Source organism: Bos mutus, chromosome 2 (genome assembly GCF_027580195.1).
Source record: "Bos mutus isolate GX-2022 chromosome 2, NWIPB_WYAK_1.1, whole genome shotgun sequence".
Classification (NCBI taxonomy): domain Eukaryota; kingdom Metazoa; phylum Chordata; class Mammalia; order Artiodactyla; family Bovidae; genus Bos; species Bos mutus.
This window is the reverse complement of record NC_091618.1, coordinates 46,122,313-46,142,043: the sequence shown is the minus strand read 5'-3', so window position 1 is coordinate 46,142,043 and position 19,731 is coordinate 46,122,313. Positions and strand designations below refer to the sequence as shown.

General features: G+C 40.2%; 1 protein-coding gene across 7 annotated transcripts in view; it reads left to right on the top strand.

Moving 5' to 3' along the window:
* The window catches only part of CFLAR (CASP8 and FADD like apoptosis regulator), a 58,943-nt gene that overhangs the window by 14,351 nt on the left and 24,861 nt on the right, over positions 1-19,731 (top strand). For 5 of the 7 annotated variants that reach the window (XM_070388264.1, XM_070388229.1, XM_005909833.3 and 2 more), the window contains 5 exons: positions 5,706-6,309; positions 8,578-8,683; positions 10,236-10,371; positions 11,382-11,467; positions 15,407-15,464. In XM_070388264.1, coding sequence (XP_070244365.1) covers positions 5,948-6,309; positions 8,578-8,683; positions 10,236-10,371; positions 11,382-11,467; positions 15,407-15,464 — 748 coding nt within the window. In that variant the 5' untranslated portion in view covers positions 5,706-5,947. Of the gene's footprint in view, positions 1-5,705; positions 6,310-8,577; positions 8,684-10,235; positions 10,372-11,381; positions 11,468-14,574; positions 14,681-15,406; positions 15,465-19,731 lie in introns of those variants that run through there. The other 2 variants (XM_070388272.1, XM_070388279.1) reach the window with 2 other exon arrangements.

The window sequence follows — 19,731 nt, the reverse complement described above, 5'->3', positions numbered from 1 at the left end:
TATACTTGGGTTTCCTATGTAGAAAGTCTTACTGCTTGTGAAGATTGGTATTTGGTTCTCTGGTTCCTATGCTAATGCTCTAATTAAGGTTTTTTCTTATTTTAGTGCTAAGCTCTGTCCTCTAGTACAGTGTTGAATAGAAGGGTGATCATTCTTGTCTTGAGCCTCGTTTTTAAGGGAATGTTGCTAACATGTCACCACGAAGTATAATATTTGCTGCTGACTTTTATTTTTCTCATATTAATAATTACTATTAAACTAGTTATAAATTGCTGCCTCATAAGTCCCTTGCTTTAGATCCATAGATCACTGATTTTAGAGAATTCACATGTTTATTATATTCAGTCTCCATACTCACAAGCAAGGTAAAACTGTCCGTTTATTTAGGTCTTTATTAATGTCTTTCCAATAATGTTTTATAGTTTTTTTTCTGTTAATGTTTTGCGTATCTTTGTTAGACTCATTCCTACATGTTCTCTGTTTTTATACTATTGTATGTGGCACATCTTAAACAGCTTATCACTGGTTTTTAGCTGTTTTATCCTTTTGCTTTCCTACAAGTTTGCTTTCTTACATGCTCAACTGTATATTTGAGCAAACATTTTTTATGTTTTCTTTAGCATTTCGGTGTGTATTATAGTCATTTTTTCCATATTATCTAGTGCAGTTTCTCAGTTTTGGCACTGTTTTATTTAGGGCTGAATAATTCTTTGTTGAGGGGAATATCATTGTGTAATATTTAACAGCATCCCTAGCCTCTGTCTTGTAGATGCCAATAGCCCCACCTGGTTATGATGACCAAAAATGTCTCAAATTGAGTAAAAATTGTCAAATGTCCCTGAAGAGCAAAACTGCCCCTGATTAAGAACCATTAAGTTGGCCTGTCAAATTTCAAAAATTGCCCTTATCTTCTTGAACCTTTGAAAATACTTATTTTTTTGTTTTTATTTTTTAAATTAATTAATTTATTTTAATTGGAGGCTAATTACTTTACAGTATTGTGGTGGTTTTTGCCATATATTGACAGGAATCAACCATGGATATACATGTGGCCCCCATCCTGAACCCCCCTCCCTCCTCTCTCCCCATCTCATTCCTCTGGGTTGTGCCAGTGCACTGGCTTTGAGTGCCCTGTTTCATGCATTGAACTTGGACTGGTCATCTATTTCACATATGGTAATATACATGTTTCAATGCTATTCTCTCAAATCATCCCACCTTCACCTTCTCCCATAGAGTCCAAAAGTCTGTTCTTTATATCTGTGTCTCTTGCTGTCTTGCATACAGGGTCATTGTTACCATCTTTCTAAATTCTATATATATGCATTAATATACTGTATTAGTATTTTTCTTTCTGACTTACTTTGCTCTGTATGATAAGCTCCAGTTTCATCCACCTCAATAGAACTGATTCAAATGTATTCTTTTTAATGGCTGAGCAATACTCCATTGTGTATATGTACCACAGCTTTCTTATCCATTCATCTGCAGATGGACATCTAGGTTGCTTCCATGTCCTGCCTATTGTAAACAGTGCTGTGATGAACATTGGGGTACATGTGTCTCTTTCAATTCTGGTTTCCTCATTGTGTATGCCCAGCAGTGGGATTGCTGGGTCGTATGGCAGTTCTCTTTCCAGTTTTTTAAGGAATCACCACACTGTTCTCCATAGTGACTGTACTAGTTTGCATTCCACCAATAGCATAAGAGGGTTCCCTTTTCTCTGCACCCTCTTCAGCATTTATTGTTTGCAGACTTTTTGATAGCAGCCATTCTGACTAGCGTGAGATGGTACCTCATTGTGGTTTTGATTTGCATTTCTCTGATAATGAGTGATGTTGAGCAGAAGATACTTATTTTTAAACTCTTTCAGACACAGGTTCCTAGTATGTGAGTTTTACTTTGTCTACTGTCATGGTGCTTTTTTTGTTTATGCAGGTGATTTTTAATCATAGACTCACCTTCAGCAGAATGTATGTCTCATATCCTCTGGGTTGGGAAGGTGACCTTATGGGGGTGGCTTGGGTTTTGCCTCTCAAGACCTTACTGAACTTCCTTAGTCTGAAAGTAGTTTTTATGTTAATTTCTTGGTTTGGGATTAAAAGAAACTGTAACAAAGTAGTGAGTATTTGGACTGTAGCCCCACTTCTCCCTTTCATGCTCCCTTCTTTCAAGTGCCAATCGCTGCTGGCCTCAGTTCACTGTCCCCAGCGCTGCCCCAACACATAAGCACTGGTATTTTGCTGCATCTGGTTGGCCTGGGTCAGCACAGGATCTGTAGTTTTCCTTTTGATATTTTCTTTGACTATGCCAGATGCTACCACTGAATAATTTGGATTTTGCTGCCAAACTATACTTCCATTAGTACAGAGGGAAGACAGCACGCCAGTTCTCTTGCTGAGTGTGCGTGACTGGCAGAAGGCAGCCTTGGGTGTAATGGCTAGAGGAAAGGAACTGAGCTGATCATATTTTAAGAAGCAATCATCTAATTTTGTTAACTCTTAATGGTATTATTATATCATTGATGGTTATGAATTATAAAAATTACTGTGTTTAAAAAGGGAATTGAACATTTCTTTTCTAATAGCTCTGTTTGATTCTTTTTCAGTATGTCTAGTGAATGTACATAACATCTCATTCCTTTTTTAAAAAAATAGTTTTGTTTACTTTTGGCTGTGCTGACTTTTCTCTAGTGGCAGCATGAGGGAGCTATTAGTGGCTTCCCATGGCAGTGGCTTCTCTTGTGGTGGAGCACAGGCTCTAGGGCTCACAGGCTTCAGTAGTTGCAGGGCATGGGCTCAGGAGTTGCGACTCCCAGGCTCTAGAGCACAGGCTCCATAGTTGTGGTGCATGGGCTTAGTTGCTCCACAGCATGTGGAATCTTCCTGCAGCTGCTGCTGCTAAGTTGCTTTAGTCGTGTCTGACTCTGTGTGACCCAATAGACGGCAGCCCACCAGGCTCCCCCGTCCCTGGGATTCTCCAGGTAAGAACACTGGAGTGGGTTGCCATTTCCTTCTCCAATGCATGAAAGTGAAAAGTGAAAGTGAAGTCACTCAGTCGTGTCCGACTCTTCGCGACCCCATGGACTGCAGCCTACCAGGCTCCTCCATCCATGGGATTTTCCAGGCAAGAGTACTGGAATCGGGTGCCATCGCCTTCTCCGGAATCTTCCTGTCAGGGATCAAGCCTGTGTCTTGGATTCTTTACCAGTGAGCCACCAGGAAAGCCCCTCATTTCTTGTTGTGTTTACTTATTTTATACTTTCTAGTGTGTATAAGTATTTTACAGATTAATTTATAATAATAGCAACTGCAGAATTATGACTTTTAATGAATAGAAAAAGAACTTTCCTTCCTTTTTTGGAAACTAATAGGTAGGTTTAAAGTCTTGTTAGCCTGTGAGTAGAGTACAGATTTAGCCTCTGCAAAACACATAAAATTAGCATTAAGCTTTCAGATTAGAAAAATAATGAAGTAGTCTGAGTACCAGTTTTTCTACTTTGAGTAAACAATCATTTTAAATTTCATTTCTCCAGTTATTCAGAATGGCTGTGTTTAAGTGAGGCTTGGATGAATGAACATGGGATTGGCATAGACACATTAATACTTATTAACAAGCCTACATTAACTGAAGTGTCTATTTTATTAAAAACTAACCCTTTTAGACTATCAAGAGGAAGGCTAGTGTGAATGGTGTGCATGAATGGCTTATTTTAAAATAAGATATTTAAAATTTTTTAAAATAAAATTTTAAATAAACATAATTTTGTTAATTTCAGACACTAAAGTACTCCTTAATATTTCCATTGGTGGGGAACTTCGGAACTCTAGGGAAATTGTCCTTCCTCTAAGAATCTTTCAGTTTTTCTTATTTTTGACAGCAAGGGCTATTTAACATCCCATATATCCCTTTTTGCTTTGATTACCAGGAAGCTCAGGACACATTCAGGGTCTGCTAAAATCTGTTTAGGCCTTCCTGGCCTGCATATTTGCATTGTATTCTTTATCCCTCCACCTCATTTTGACTTTCTAATCTAATTATTTTCCTCCTTGTTCTCATATAAATTTTTTTTCTACTTATGTGTTTGTTGTAAGATGCTTCATCTTTTGTAACCCGAGATTGTATATTAATAAATAAAATAGAATTGGTGTTCCTTTCAGTAAATCCTGCTAGTTTAATACACGTGTACACAAATATGCAGCAACAGTTATCAACCTACAGTTAGGTTATTTCCAAATTATTTTTTGCTAAGGTTAGCTTTTAATCTGAAATGTTCTCTGCTAGAAACCAACAGGGTATTGTACCAGAACATAAGAGCTTATTTATTTATTTATTTAAAAATTTTTTATTTTATTTTATTTTTTAACTTTACAATATTGTATTGGTTTTGCCATATATCAAAATGAATCCAGCACACGTATACATGTGTTCCCCATCCTGAACCCTCTTCGCTCCTCCCTCCCCATACCATCCCTCTGGGTCATCCCAGTGCACCAGCCCCAAGCATCCAGTATCGTGCATGGAACCTGGATTGGCGACTCATTTCATATATGATATTATACATGTTTCAATGCCATTCTCCCAAATCATCCCACCCTCTCCCTCTCCCACAGAGTCCAAAAGACTGTTCTATACATCAGTGTCTCTTTTGCTGTCTCGTATACAGGGTTATTGTTACCATCTTTCTAAATTCCATATATATGCGTTAGTATACTGTATTGGTGTTTTTCTTTCTGGTTACTTCACTCTGTATAATAGGCTCCAGTTTCATCCACCTCATTAGAACGGATTCAAATGTATTCTTTTTAATGGCTGAGTAATACTCCATTGTGTATATGTACCATAGCTTTCTTATCCATTCATCTGCTGATGGACATCTAGGTTGCTTCCATGTCCTGGCTATTATAAACAGTGCTGCGATGAACATTGGAGTACATGTGTCGTAAGAGCTTATTTAAAATAAAATATAGCTATGAAACTTTAAACAGTGATCCTCATTTATAACTTAAATTTTGAAAGAAAATAGGTTGAGTTCCAATGGAAGAAGTTAAGAATACACCCATGGCATGAACATCCCACCATTCCCACCCAGTTCCTGCATCTTTCTGCAGATCTGCTCAACCTCCTTTTTTCTACTGATGCACTCAGCAATGCTAGTGACAATTGCTGTCCAGCAATGTGTTGTGAGTATGGGATTCTGACCCTCCTAAGGGGCTCAGGGTCCAAAGAGGTGATCAAAACTTGGCAAGGCTCATGTTCAGCCATGGTGGCAGGTCCTGTGAGCAGTCATGATGACACTGTGTAAAGTGCCTGTGACTTTGGGAGGATGGCAGCAGGTGTGAATGAGGGGTTTCCAAGTAGAACAACTGGGAAAAAAGGGTGAGGTAGAGACAGAAACCGGTTTTCTCCCATCATTTTTGACACCTTGCAGAGTCCCCTTTGCTAAGATTTGTGTTTGTTCAAGCCTACTGGGAGTTCACCAAAAAGGGGTTAACCCCCGTGACCTCAGTTTCTGTGGTCTAGAGAGCAGCCTAGTCATTGGGCTCTTCCTCTGCCCCTCACCATTCATCTGTCACTTCGTCATTAATTCCTTAGTAGTGATTTTCCACTTACCACACTTTATACTCTGATAAATTCTGATAAAGCACGTGGGATTTTTTTTTTTTTGAAATAATGTCTCTGGTTTCATTTCTTTTAAAATGTAGGTTATCTTCTTTGTCTGTCCTGATTTTGGGATCAGTTGCTTTGTCTCCGGAAAGGATCACTTCTGCAGACTTAACAACATGAGTTTAATCTGCTAAATTAGACCAGCAAGAAAAGAAGAGCCTATACCTGGACTTTGAGGCATATGTTATTTTGCTAGGAGGATTAAAAAAAAAGTTCCCTTTTAACCACAGAACTCCTCCATTGGAAAGGATTTTGAAAGAAATGAAGAAAACCACCAGAAATGAAATCAGTAGCTTCATGGCCTTCTATTGACTGGACTAGACTTTTCTTCCTGCCATTCCTTGGAATGACACTGTACAGGATGTCTGCTGAAGTCATCCATCAGGTAGAAGAAGCACTTGATGAAGAGGAGAAGGATACACTCCTTTTTTTGTGCCGAGATGTTGCTGCAGATGTGGTTCCACTGAATGTCAGGGATCTTCTGGATATTTTAAGAGAGAGAGGAAAGCTGTCTTCTGTGAGCTTGGCTGAGCTGCTGTACAGAGTGAGGCGGTTTGACTTGCTCAAGAGGGTCTTGAATATGGATACCCCGACAGTGGAGGCCCTCCTGCGCAGGCACCCACATCTGATTTCAGACTATAGGTAATTCATCAGCCCCTCCCGAGGCTGCACCAGTAGAAGGGAGGGAGGGAAGAAGATCTAGACTTCAGAACCATAGAAACATAGAGGACATTAAACAGGTTCATCCCTTTATCTACCCACCGATCTTATTGCCCTGTTGATGTTCATTCTTCTGAAATGTTTGAATCCTTAGTACATGTTTGCTTAAAGTAACTGTGTAGAAGGTCAGATTGAAACTGGAAAGGACAGATGGTATGTGTTTGCCCAATGGGTAGAATGGTAGAGAGACAAATGACTAAGATGAGATCTGCTGTGTTCTTTGCTAGCCTGTGATGTCAGAGCTGGGCAATTTCCTGTTCTGAGAAAAGAAAACAACAAGCCTGACAGTAATCTTCCTGACCTTTGAGAGCTTTGTGATCCTTCCTGAATTTCCTCCGGTCTTTCCCCTGCCAAGGAAGTTAGTGGGTGAGCTAGCTTTCAGTGAGTTTCTGTGAGGTTCCTACTCCCGGAGGCTCTGGAGAGCCCAGATTGAAGGTTTCTTCAATTAACCACATCTAGACTCCCGTAAGTTCAGAGAGGAATGGCCGTTGGAGCTCCCTTTCGTTCAGACAGCCTTTGAATTGTTCCTTCCTCCTGGTCTGTCTACAATGCAGAAGACCCGGGTTCGATCCCTGGCTCGGGAAGATCCCCTGGAGAAGGAAATGGCAATCCACTCCAATAGTATTGCCTGGAAAATCCCATGGACAGAGGAGCCTGGTAGGCTACAGTCCATGGGGTTGCAAAGAGTCGGACACGACTGAACGACTTCACTTTTACTTTTCTGGTCACAGAGCATTCTCTTGAAGGCTCAGAGGAGCACAGAAACGACAGGAAAGGCTGCATTTCTGGGGAAAGAAAGATAATTTGTAACCTTAAATTTGTGATTCTTTTTTTCTCTGGACCACTGGATCTTTAGTTATATCATTATTTGGAGATATCATCATTTGGAGATGATATACATGATTAAAAACTGTATTAAAGAGAGTTGCAATCAGTGTGGCCCTTGGAACGTGGATGAGACTTGAGATTAAAGGTCTGTTTGAAGCCTCAGAACCAATAGCCTCAGCCACATAGTCTGAGCCAGCCACTGCCATCAGTTGGGCCTTCATTTTCCTACTTGTGAAACTAAGAATAATGTCTGATTTCACAAGTGTGTTTGTAAGGATTGATTGTGATAATTTAGTTTGTGAAGTACTTTTAAAAATTATTATATTTTAAATTATGTAAAAAACTTTTTAAAACCAGGTAGCACTCTACCAATATAAGGGTTAATTATCGTTGTTGCTGTTTTTCTTAATCATCTTCCATTTCTCCAACCATTATATGATGTCAGAAATCTTAAAACTTTTCAGGAGGCACTGACTGGGTTTTTGTGAAAAAAGTCAGGGGACTGTCTCCATCTTCTGTTTCCTTGCTGTAGTGAATGGAGGCAGTTTGGGGACCTTTGAGTAGAGAGGCCAGGGAATGCTAGATTCATTTATTCATCTATTGAGTGGGCTTTATTGTGGGTTGACATATGCGAGGTGTTTGGTAAGCGCTAAAGCAAAATGAAGAATCTTCCATCCTCAAGAATCTGAGAGTCTAATTGGGAAAATGGGCTTCTAAGCAGTGATGACAATGACCAGGCACTAATGACAATCATGAGATGTCCTTGGGAGCCCTGATAAAGCTTGCTGGTACTCCAGCTGTAACAGAGGTGACTAAGTGAGGAGGGGCTTTCTACACAGTCACAGTCTCCAGGATATAGATGCCTTTTACCTTTTGAGTTCTGGAGCAAGCCAGGACAGCTTACACGTTACTTTGATTCATGATCTTGTGATTCAAAGTATTGTCCCTGTATTAGCAGCTTCAGCATCACCTGGGAATTTGTTAAACTGAGGGGATGAGATCATTTTGAATTCTATTTATGTCTTTCATCTTAGTCATTTAGGTTCTTCATTTATTTCACTTATAACTTATGGGAGAGCTAGGGGATTCTTTGGGGAAGTTTTTATTCTCTTGTTCTTTTCATAGCAGATGGAAAAAGAGGTACCATGTTCTACTGAAAACTCAGAAGGGATAAGTTTCCTTTTTGAATTTGCTTAAGATCTCCTGGGGTGATCTATGCTTTCTGTTTTCTGGGGGACACATTCAAAATAGGGGCAAGAATTAGTCTTTTAACCAGTTTTTGGCCTAGAGGAGACCTACGCTCTTAGTATTCTCACTAGGACTTGTGTCTGAATTTACTAAAGAACCTTGTCTGGTTTTCAGGGTGCTGATGATGGAGATTGGTGAGGATTTGGATAAATCTGACGTGTCCTCATTAATGTTCCTCATGAGAGATTATACGGGTCGAAGCAAGATAGCCAAGGATAAGGTGAGTTTTCTTTCTTTTTCTTGATTCATGTTCCCAGGAGTCTTATCAGAGGTTGGGAGTTGTTCTCTATGGTATGAAGAGAGGGAATCAGGCACTTAAGCAAGGAGGCCCAAATTGAGGGTGAAGGTGGGAAGGGAGAAGAGTATGAGGGTTTTTTCATAGTAACACTGATGGGAAGAAAATTGGTTCCTGAATTGAGAGGCAATAGAGTGATGTTGGCTGGTGTGGCCCTGGGTGTGTGTTTCCTCCTTGTATTTTATCCTTTATTTGTATAAAATCATAGGCCTGGCTTATCCTTCAGCTTCTCTCCCTGGTTTGGCAGATCATCTGGGAAGGTTAGGAAGTCCCATCTGTTCACGCTGAGCAGAAACAGATGGGAAGTGCTGGCCCGCTGCCATCTTGCTCTCTGCTGTTCCCCTCTCCTCAGCCAGTTCAGGGTCAGTGTGGAGTCATCAGGCTTTGGGGGAGATGGGCAGGGGAAGGTCCTTGAGACTGATGAATCCACAGAGTGGCAGAAGTATAGATTTGCAGTTCAAAATGAGCTAGGGGTGAAATCTCAGGGATGCTGTGGTCACTGGAAAAGTAGATCCCAGCTGGCCTGATATGTACTTCCGACCTGTGGACAGGCCAGGAAAAGCTTGGGTCTCTAGTATCAAGGATCTTCTTCTGAGGACTTTGGTAAATCATTGCTTAAGAATCTCCTCATGTTTCTTAATGATTGTTGTTTCATTTCTGAGATCTAGGAATATAGGGCAACTGTGTGCCCCTATTATCAAATGCAAAATGGAAAGTAAAATTAAAAAACAAAACAAAACTCATTTTTTGGCGTCCCCTAGTCCACTTGTTTCTCAATCATTTATGTAGATTTAATTATGATTATTAATTGAAAAATAAAGATAGCACATTAGTAACCAAATGTTAAACAGAAAGAAAGTAAAACCAAAAGTGATGCCTATTTCTGAAATGTAGTTCTTTCACAATCCCTATGTTCCAGGCTGAACAAATAGCAAAATACCCTCACCTTGTAATTTTACCACCTCATGTCTGTCCACTGTATCAGAATGAACTGGAATTTCCAGCATTGGTTAAAATATTTTAGGAACTTCAGGGCTATATCATTTAGAATTTTTCTAGTAAAAACATTTCCCCAGCTACCGTCTCACTTCCCTTTTTCAGTAAATCCCTTAGAGTTTTTCAGTATGACACCAGCCTGACTTTTGGGAAGAGAATTAACACAGGAGGATTTTATTTTCAGGCCTGCTTTCTTAATCCTTCATGCAAAAAATGACTCATGCATCTATTCCCAACCTAGGTGCAGGTTGGCCCCCTCAAAGACTTACCTCTTTTCTGGGTAAATTCCAGGATTGTAATTTGCTCATGGTCTTGGAGAGACAATAAAACAAAGCACTCTGGTTTAGGATCCTTGAAGGTCACTCAGAGGACTCCTCTGGTCACATTTTCTTATTGTTATAAATTTTGCAGCCTGAGGTTTGCATATGAGGCCTGATGGTCAGCCGTACTGACATTTGTTTTTTGTTGATGGTTCTCTTAGAGTTTCTTGGATCTTGTGGTTGAATTGGAGAAGCTAAATCTGGTTGCTCCAGATCAACTGAATTTATTAGAAGAAAGCCTAAGGAACATCAACAGGATAGACCTGAAGACAAAAATCCAGAAATACAAGCAGTCAGGTGAGCAGCATTTTGGCCCTCTCTGTGGCCTAATGAAGTACCTATGTGTAGTGGGTTAGGTTGGTAGACATTCATGTGTACAATGGGTGGATGGAACAGAACCCGAATGTCCATGGCCCTCACCAGCCTGAGGCTAGCAATCAGAATCCTTTATATCCTCTATACCCTATATCTGTCTGCTAACTTTATCAGCAAGCACCCCTGACCACAGAGTCTTGGCCCTCTGCAAAATGCCACCAAGCAGTTCTTAACAGTCTGGTCTTTAAGAAGGAGTCTGCACCCCAACTTTCTGCACTGGCTGGTGGCACTGTGTGTACTCAGGGCTTCTGAGTCTATGCCAAGCCCTGCTGCCTTGCCTGACCACCATCCAAGCTCTGGAGACATCCTGTCCCTGGGGTCCTGTAACTGCCTTGCATATAACCTCCTCATGGAAAGGGGCATCTTTTCTGCTGAACCCCTTCCATAAAGGGGACCAGCACACATTGGCCTTCTCTCTCACAGCACCCCTTCCCATGTCTTTTATTTATTTATTATTTTATTTTATTTTTAAATTGGAGGCTAATTACTTGACAATATTGTGGTGGTTTTTGCCATACATTCACATGAATCAGCCATGGATGTATGTGTCCCCATCCTGACCCTCTGTCTCACCTCCCTCCCCATCCCATCCCTCAATTCCCCTGTCTTTTAGACTCACACTCAGTATGGGCTCTGCTAGCAGTCTACCACCACCATAGAGCCTGAGGGCATGACTGATACCCAGTGATCTGCACACAGCCCTCCCCCATGCCCATGAATGATTCAAGATCAAGAATAGGAGTAGCACTTTTAGTCTGTTCTTAATGACATTGGGAGAAGAGTCATCTGATCTGACATTTTGAGTTCAGTAAGTGGCTGGAAAGTTTTGGGTATTTTGAAAGATCATGACTGACTCTGAACTGAGCCATTGTGGAAGATTCATTTGATGATAATTTGTCAGTCTTAACTCAGTGCCTCTCTTCTGCTTGCAGCTCAAGGAGCGGAAACAAATTATGTAAATGCTCGCCAGGCATCTCTGCCAAACTTGAGTGTTAAAGATCCTTCATATAACCTAAGGGTGAGTCTGGAGCAAATGTGTGGAATCCTGGCATGAAACAGTTTCAGAACTTTGACAAAAATGTACATATTCTCCTAGCATGTATTTCATTTAACATCTGAAAAAAATTGTGACAAATACGCATTTGTTTATAAAATATGTATAAATTCTTATAATTTCAAAGCTAATGTGTTTATTGAGATAACTTGGAAAATACAGAGAACTATATATAAAGGAAAGAAGATAAATCACCTCCATGTTAACAGTTGTTCCCCTCTAGTCTTTTTTCCCTCTGTGTTTATGTATCCCCATACACAAACATTTTTTCCATTGTTTGTGTGTTCCTTTGAAAATTTACATTTTTATTTTTTAATATTTATTTGTTATTTACTTGGCTGCACCAGGTCTTGGTTGTAGCATGTGAACTCTTTGTTGTGGCATGTGAGATCTAGCTCCCTGACTGGGGATCAAACTTGTGTCCCCTGCACTGCAAGACAGATTCGTAACCACTGGACCACCAAGGAAGTCTAGAGAATTTAACTTTTGAAATAAAAATAGGTAGGACATGCCCATGGACAAAAAACTCAAAAGGTGCTAAAATGATTTTTAAAGTCCGTTTCCTCTTACCCAGTTCCTTTCCCCAGAGGCAGCTGTTGTTACCCATTTTCTTCTCTGACCATTTGGAGGTAGTCTATGCACATATCATATTAATTTTTACTTTTTTTCTTCTGTACAAATGGTAGCATGCTATGCCCACTGTCCTGACCTGAGAATTCTTAGAAATTTTTTCGTATGAATCATATGGGACTGCCTCTATTTAATCATTGTTTTTAGAGATTGGACATAGTTTCCAAGTGATACTTTCTAGCTGTATCGCAATATGTTTTATAAATATGGATGTAGATTTTTTCTAATCTTTTGTTATATGACAGTACTTCAAAATAAATATCCTTGTGTTTACCTCTTTGTGCATTTGCTTTTCATTGAGCTTATTTTAGTGATTTCAACAAAAGTGTAAAAGTGTTTTTGTCACTGAGTGACTGATTTGTGACCGTAAATAACAGATAGTCACTTCTGGTGATTGTGTTAGTCAGTGGTGCAAGGTCATCATCAGAAAAATTGTTTGGTTAATCTTTTATACTGAGGATTTAATCTCATTGTAATCTCATCCTCATGCACATATAAGGATATATGGAATGTGTAGTCAGGACCACAGTTTATCATTTGTGATTAAATCATAAGCACTTTCATAAAAGTATGTGATGAAAATATTGACTATACCTATAATAAAAATAGTTTTGTGGAGGAGATAAGTTGTAAGACAGCATTAGGCAATAGAATTTCTGAACTCAGATGGATGGTGGTAGGGATTAACTGCCCAACCCTCTCATTAAATAAATAAGGACATTTAGGCCTAAGTAACCTAAGGGCCTCCTTTGAAGTTGAACTGATAAAAGAATCGGCCTGTAATGCGAGAGACCGGGGTTCAATCCCCGGGTTGGGAAGACCCCCTGGAGAAGGGAAAGGCTACCCACTCCAGTATTCTGGCCTGGAGAATTCCATGGACTATATAGTTCATGGGTTTGCAAAGAGTCAGACACGACTGAGCAACTTTCACTCAGGCCTAAGGAACATTGATTGCCCACCGTACCTGCCGCCAGACCTAGGCCCATCCATACTCCTTCTACACTGTGGTGCATTTTTTCCAGAATTAAATATGCTTTTCTTCGTCCTTCTGAACCTCTGTGATACCAAATCATGAGAGAAGACTGATTTAGGATTCAGATCCCGATTTTCTGAACTTTCTTTGCTATGGCGTATCTAACAGAAATTATACTGTCATTCTTAGTTAAAAGTCTGCTGTATTTTTATTATTGCCTTTCTATTTTGTTAATGCAAGTAATTGGATTCACTGTCTTTGTGGCTTTTTAGGAACCCACATGGTCTGTAAATTTTGCCTTAAATTTGCTATATTAATCTGTGGCCTTGGTCATTCATTCATTTAGTTAGCAGGCACCATGGCGTATGAATTCCATGAATTCCTCACAAGATTTAGGAGCCTGGATGTTAACTCATACAAGTTTGCAAAGGTGCTTTTAAAATTTCAGTAGCATTTGCCATCCCAAGTTCCAAAGATTCCTGAGTGCCCTTAGAGAAGTCTTACCCGCTTATCCCACCCTCAGTGTCCTATCTCTTTATTCTAAATGCCCCATCTCTTTATAAATTTTGTCCAAATTTAGCCCCTGAGTTCAAATACTTCCCTTTATGTGACAAAATACCTTTGAAAGTGTTAAAGTTGATTTCCAGAGATATAAACATTTCCTTGTTATTATTTATTTATTTATTTATTTTTTATTTTATTTTATTTTTAAACTTTACATAATTGTATTAGTTTTGCCAAATATCAAAATGAATCCACCACAGGTATACATGTGTTCCCCATCCTGAACCCTCCTCCCTCCTCCCTCCCCATACCATCCCTATTTATAATTTAATTCTGTTTTGGTCAAATAATTGCTCTGTATGATTTCTGTCCTTTAGAACTTATGGCACATTATACAGTCTACTTTGGTGAATGCTATATGCACTTTGTAAAAAAAAAAGAATGTTCTCAACTATTGAGTGAAATGTTTGATACATTGCAGTTAGTTCAAGCTGGCTGAATGGTTTTCAAATACATTCTTTATCATTATTATTAAAAAAATTACAGTGGCATTGTAGGATATGTGATACCAACAGATGAATTAACAAATTGTGGGACTTTTCTGGCTGTCTAGTGGTTAGGACTCTGTGCTTCCACTGCAGAGGGCACAGGTTTGAGCCCATGTTGGGGAGCTAAGATCTTGCAAGCCACGCGGTGCAGCCAAAAAAAAAAGTTGTAACTCTGTACTGTAATGTTTTTTATATTTATCTAGAGTAAATCTAGCTTTGATTTGATGTTATATCTTTAATCGTATGTAAAAGTGAATGCACACCCATGTGGGGTTTCAAATTCTAATATCATTATCCTCTGGCTAAGTCATTGGTTATTACTAATAAAAGCAATTTATGTGTTTTCTTTGATTTAGATGCACAGACTTAGCTATAGACACAGCTTAACAAATAGTGTACTTCTCTCTTTTGGCTAGGATAGCTTCAGAGGAGAGCTGTCATTTGAAAGCTGAGCGTATCAGATGGTTGACAGTGTGTGTTATGTGTGCCTTACACAGGACCTGTCATCTGGGAAGAGAAAGGGTCTGTTCAATCTTTCATTCTCTGATTCATCCCATTCTGGCCCTAAGAGAGGGTGGCTAATGTTCAAGAGCCACACCCACATGTGGCTTATGCATAGCTAGGCATTTTAGAAAAATAAAAACTGGACATTTATTAAGCACTTCCATATGCTTAAAAGTCACTGTGCTGAGTGTCTTGTATACATTTAATCCTGAAAAATATTTATAAGGTAGGTACTATTATTGTCCTCATTTTGAAGATAAAGAAACAGACATATAGTTAAAGAATTTGCTCAAAGTTACATAGCTAATAAGTGGCAGAATTCTACCCCCACTCTTAATCATACCTGTACCTTGCCTCTGTGTTAAAGATCAGGCTGAATGACGTGATCTTTAACACAGAATTTTGAACGTTGCAAGTTCCAACAGCTTGTTCTAACTTTGAGTTATTGTGGCAACTCTCCTGTACCATGACGTCTGACTTTATTGAGCTGTTTTTGAAACATTCTAATATGCTAGTTGAATATATTTACACATTTATTGTATTTTCACTTTGAATTGCTGCTTTGGTTATAGACTATAGTTTTATGGAATTAATGTCTCTTGCTAGTTTTCTTTAGATAATTTAACAGTGAATGTGATACTTTAATTTATTCCTAAGAATCCTATCAAGATATTTAAAGAGGTGTAATATAATATGCCTTTGAAAAATGAACGGGGAGTGTGACCTTGTTTTTTATGTTTGAAGCTCCAGAATGGCAGGAGTAAAGAACAAAGGCTTATGATGGGACCACCTGACATTCAAAGTAAGACCAGCTTTTCTTTATATTCACTTTTAAAAATGCTTGATAATTCAAGTACAAAATGTTGCATGTTTAGAGTTGGCCATTCCTATATCTACATATTTTAATTAAGGTCTCAAAATGAACAGTTAAACTCTCAAAATATATTCATTGGCATTTCTAGTTATCCATCAAATTAGCTTCAGTTCAGTTCAGTCCCTCAGTCGTGTCCGACTCTCTGCGACCCCATGAATCGCAGCACGCCAGGCCTCCCTGTCCATCACCAACTCCTGGAGTTCACCCAGACTCACGTCCATCGAGTCAGTGATGCCATCCAGCCATCTCATCCTCTGTCATCCCCTTCTCCTCCTGCCCCCAATCCCTCCCAGCATCAGAGTCTTCCAAGGAGTCAACTCTTGGCATGAGGTGGCCAAAGTACTGGAGTTTCAGCTTTAGCATCATTCCTTCCAAAGAAATCCCAGGGCTGATCTCCTTCAGAATGGACTGGTTGGATCTCCTTGCAGTCCAAGGGACTCTCAAGTGTCTTCTCCAACACCACAGTTCAAAAGCATCAATTCTTCGGCGCTCAGCCTTCTTCACAGTCCAACTCTCACATCCATACCTGACCACAGGAAAAACCACAGCCTTGACTAGACGGACCTTTGTTGGCAAAGTAATGTCTCTGCTTTTGAATATGCTATCTAGGTTGGTCATAACTTTCCTTCCAAGGAGTAAGCGTCTTTTAATTTCATGGCTGCAGTCACCATCTGCAGTCATTTTGGAGCCCAAAAAAACAAAGTCTGACACTGTTTTCACTGTTTCCCCATCTATTTGCCATGAAGTGATGGGACCGGATGCCATGATCTTCGTTTTCTGAATGTTGAGCTTTAAGCCAACTTTTCGCTCTCCTCTTTCACTTTCATCAAGAGGCTTTTGAGTTCCTCTTCACTTTCTGCCATAAGGGTGGTGTCATCTGCATATCTGAGGTTATTGATATTTCTCCTGGCAATCTTGATTCTACCTTGTGCTTCTTCCAGCCCAGCGTTTCTCATGATGTACTCTGCATATAAGTTAAATAAACAGGGTGACAATATACAGCCTTGGCGTACTCCTTTTCCTATTTGGAACCAGTCTGTTGTTCCATGTCCAGTTCTAACTGTTGCTTCCTGACCTGCATACAGATTTCTCAAGAGGCAGATCAGGTGGTCTGGTATTCCCATCTCTTTCAGAATTTTCCACAGTTCATTGTGATCCACACAGTCATAGGCTTTGGCATAGTCAATAAAGCAGAAATAGATGTTTTTCTGGAACTCTCTTGCTTTTTCCATGATCACATTAGCTTATTTGAATGTAAATACCTCTGACTTCATTGTTTTGGCTATATATTTTAAGGCATGTGACATTTATACCTCAAACAGGACTCTAACCAGGCCATGTTAAACATTAATCTAGCCATGGTCATAAACCATGTTAAACCAATTACCTAGGAGCAGAAAGAAAAAAGGTTACTAGGATCTTGTTTTCAGAGAAGGCAATGGCAACCCACTCCAGTACTCTTGCCTGGAAAATCCCATGGACGGAGGGGCCTGGTGGGCTGCAGTCCATGGGGTCGCTAGGAGTCAGACACGACTGAGCAACTTCACTTTATTTTTTCACTTTCATGCATTGGAGAAGGAAATGGCACCCCACTCCAGTGTTCTTGCCTGGAGAATCCCAGGGACGGGGGAGCCTGGTGGGCTGCCATCTACGGGGTCGCACAGAGTCGGACACGACTGAACTGACGCAGCAGCAGCAGGCTCTTGTTTTATAGCCCATTTAATAAATGTAGATTCTGTAAGATGACATTCTCCACCTCTATAAATAAAAGAATTAAAAAAAAACCCTAGTCATCTGGTCCTATCACTTCGTGGCAAATACATGGGAAACAATGAAAACAGTGACGGACTATTTTCCTGGGCTCCAAAATCACTGCTGATGGTGAGTACAGCCATGAAATTAAAAGATACTTGCTCCTTGGAAGAAAAGCTCTGACCAACCTAGACAGCATATTAAAAAGCAGAGATATTACTTTGCCGACAAAGGTCCATCTAGTCAAAGCTATGGTTTTTCTAGTAGTCGTGTATGGATGTTAAGAGTTGGACCATAAAGAAAGCTGAGGGCTGAAGAATTGATGCTTTTGAACTGTGCTGTTGGAGAAAACTCTTGAGAGTCCCTTGGACTGCAAGGAGATCCAATCAGTCCATTCTAAAGGAAATCAGTCCTGAATATTCATAGGAAGGACTGATGCTGAAGCTGAAACTCCAGTACTTTGGCCACGTGATGGGAAGAACTGACTCATTTGAAAAGACCCTGATGCTGGAAAAGATTGAAGTCAGGAGGAGAAGGGGATGACAGAGGATAAGATGGTTGGGTGGGATTACCGACTTGATGGACATGAGTTTGAGCAAGCTCTGGGTGTTGGTGATGGACAGGGAAGCCTGGAGTGCTTCAGTCCATGGGGTCACAAAGAGTCGAACATGACTGAGTGAGTGAACTGAGTCAACCAAAAGATTTAAGGGATGTAAGATCTCTCTCATCACTCTTAAAACATCAGCTCTTGATGCTATCATTTTCAAGAAGGGTGCTTTTTGCTTGTCTTGAGTTCTCCTTGAAAAGAGGGCTGAGTCTTACTGTAGTGGATATGATTGTACTTAAGATGCGGGGCTGCTTTGACAGGTAAGGAGGGCTCAGTCTTCCCTGAGGAGCTTGGAATTTGTCCTATGTGCAGTGGCGATCCTGAGTGTACTGAGCAGGGTGGTGGCCTGATGGAAGCTTCCTTTATGTGGCAGGCCCCTTGCCAACATCCCCTGACTCAGCCCATATACTGTCTGTGTGCACCTCCAAACATTCTGCCCACGTCAGCCAGATGGAGCAGGTCATGCCCATCATTCCATGCATAAAAGTTGGCCCTCCAGCCAGAGCTGTTGAAGAGTGAGTTAATTTCTGACAGTATGTTTCTTAAAACACCGGTGAGGTGGTAAGAGTTAGCTGTTTAAATTGGGAGAACTGGTAGATTTGGATAGGAGTTTAAAATAATCAGAGCTCTTTCCACTGGGCTCTGTGATGGCTGGTTTATCCTTGATGGTAATTATACAGGTGAGGTAGATGAAGCTCTCAATAGCCCTGAAGATCCTTAGGAGAGCTGGTTGCCTGCTCTTGCCTGGATATGGTTCATTTGCTGGTAAAAGAGAAAAGCATCCTGATAACTTGCCCTCAGTCTAATAGAAGTTTAATCAAACCAAGTGTTCCTATTATTTCGGACTTCCAAATAGATTTCAACTGGATGATGATTACAATAACTGCAATTTATTAACACTTTTAGTAAGTGCTAAATACCCTGAGAATTTTCCTAAAAAAAGGCAATGCCAAAGAATGCTCAAACTACCGCACAGTTGCACTCATCTCACACGCTAGTAAAATAATGCTCAAAATTCTCCAAGCCAGGCTTCAGCAATATGTGAACCGTGAACTTCCAGATGTTCAGGCTGGTTTTAGAAAAGGCAGAGAAACCAGAGATCAAATTGCCAACATCTACTGGATCATCGAAAAAGCAAGAGAGTTCCAGAAAAACATCTATTTCTGCTTTATTGACTATGCCAACGCCTTTGACTGTGTGGATCACAATAAACTGGAAAATTCTGGAAGAGATGGGAATACCAGACCACCTGACCTGCCTCTTGAGAAACCTATATGCAGGTCAGAAAGCAATAGTTAGAACTGGACATGGAACAACAGACTGGTTCCAAATAGGAAAAGGAGTATGTCAAGGCTGTATATTGTCTCCCTGCTTACTTAACTTAGATGCAGAGTACATCATGAGAAACGCTGGGCTGGAGGAAACACAAGCTGGAATCAAGATTGCCAGGAGAAATATCAATCACCTCAGATATGCAGATGCCACCACCCTAATGGCAGACAGTGAAGAGGAACTCAAAAGCCTCTTGATGAAAGTGAAAGAGGAGAGCGAAAAAGTTGGCTTAAAGCTCAACATTCAGAAAACTAAGATCGTGGCATCTAGTCCCATCACTTCATGGGAAATAGATGGGGAAACAGTGAAAACAGTGTCAGACTTTATTTTTTTGGGCTCCAAAATGACTGCAGATGGTGACTGCAGCCATGAAATTAAAAGACGCTTACTCCTTGGAAGGAAAGTTATGACCAACCTAGATAGCATATTCAAAAGCAGAGACATTACTTTGCCAACAAAGGTCCGTCTAGTCAAGGCTGTGGTTTTTCCAATGGTCATTTATGG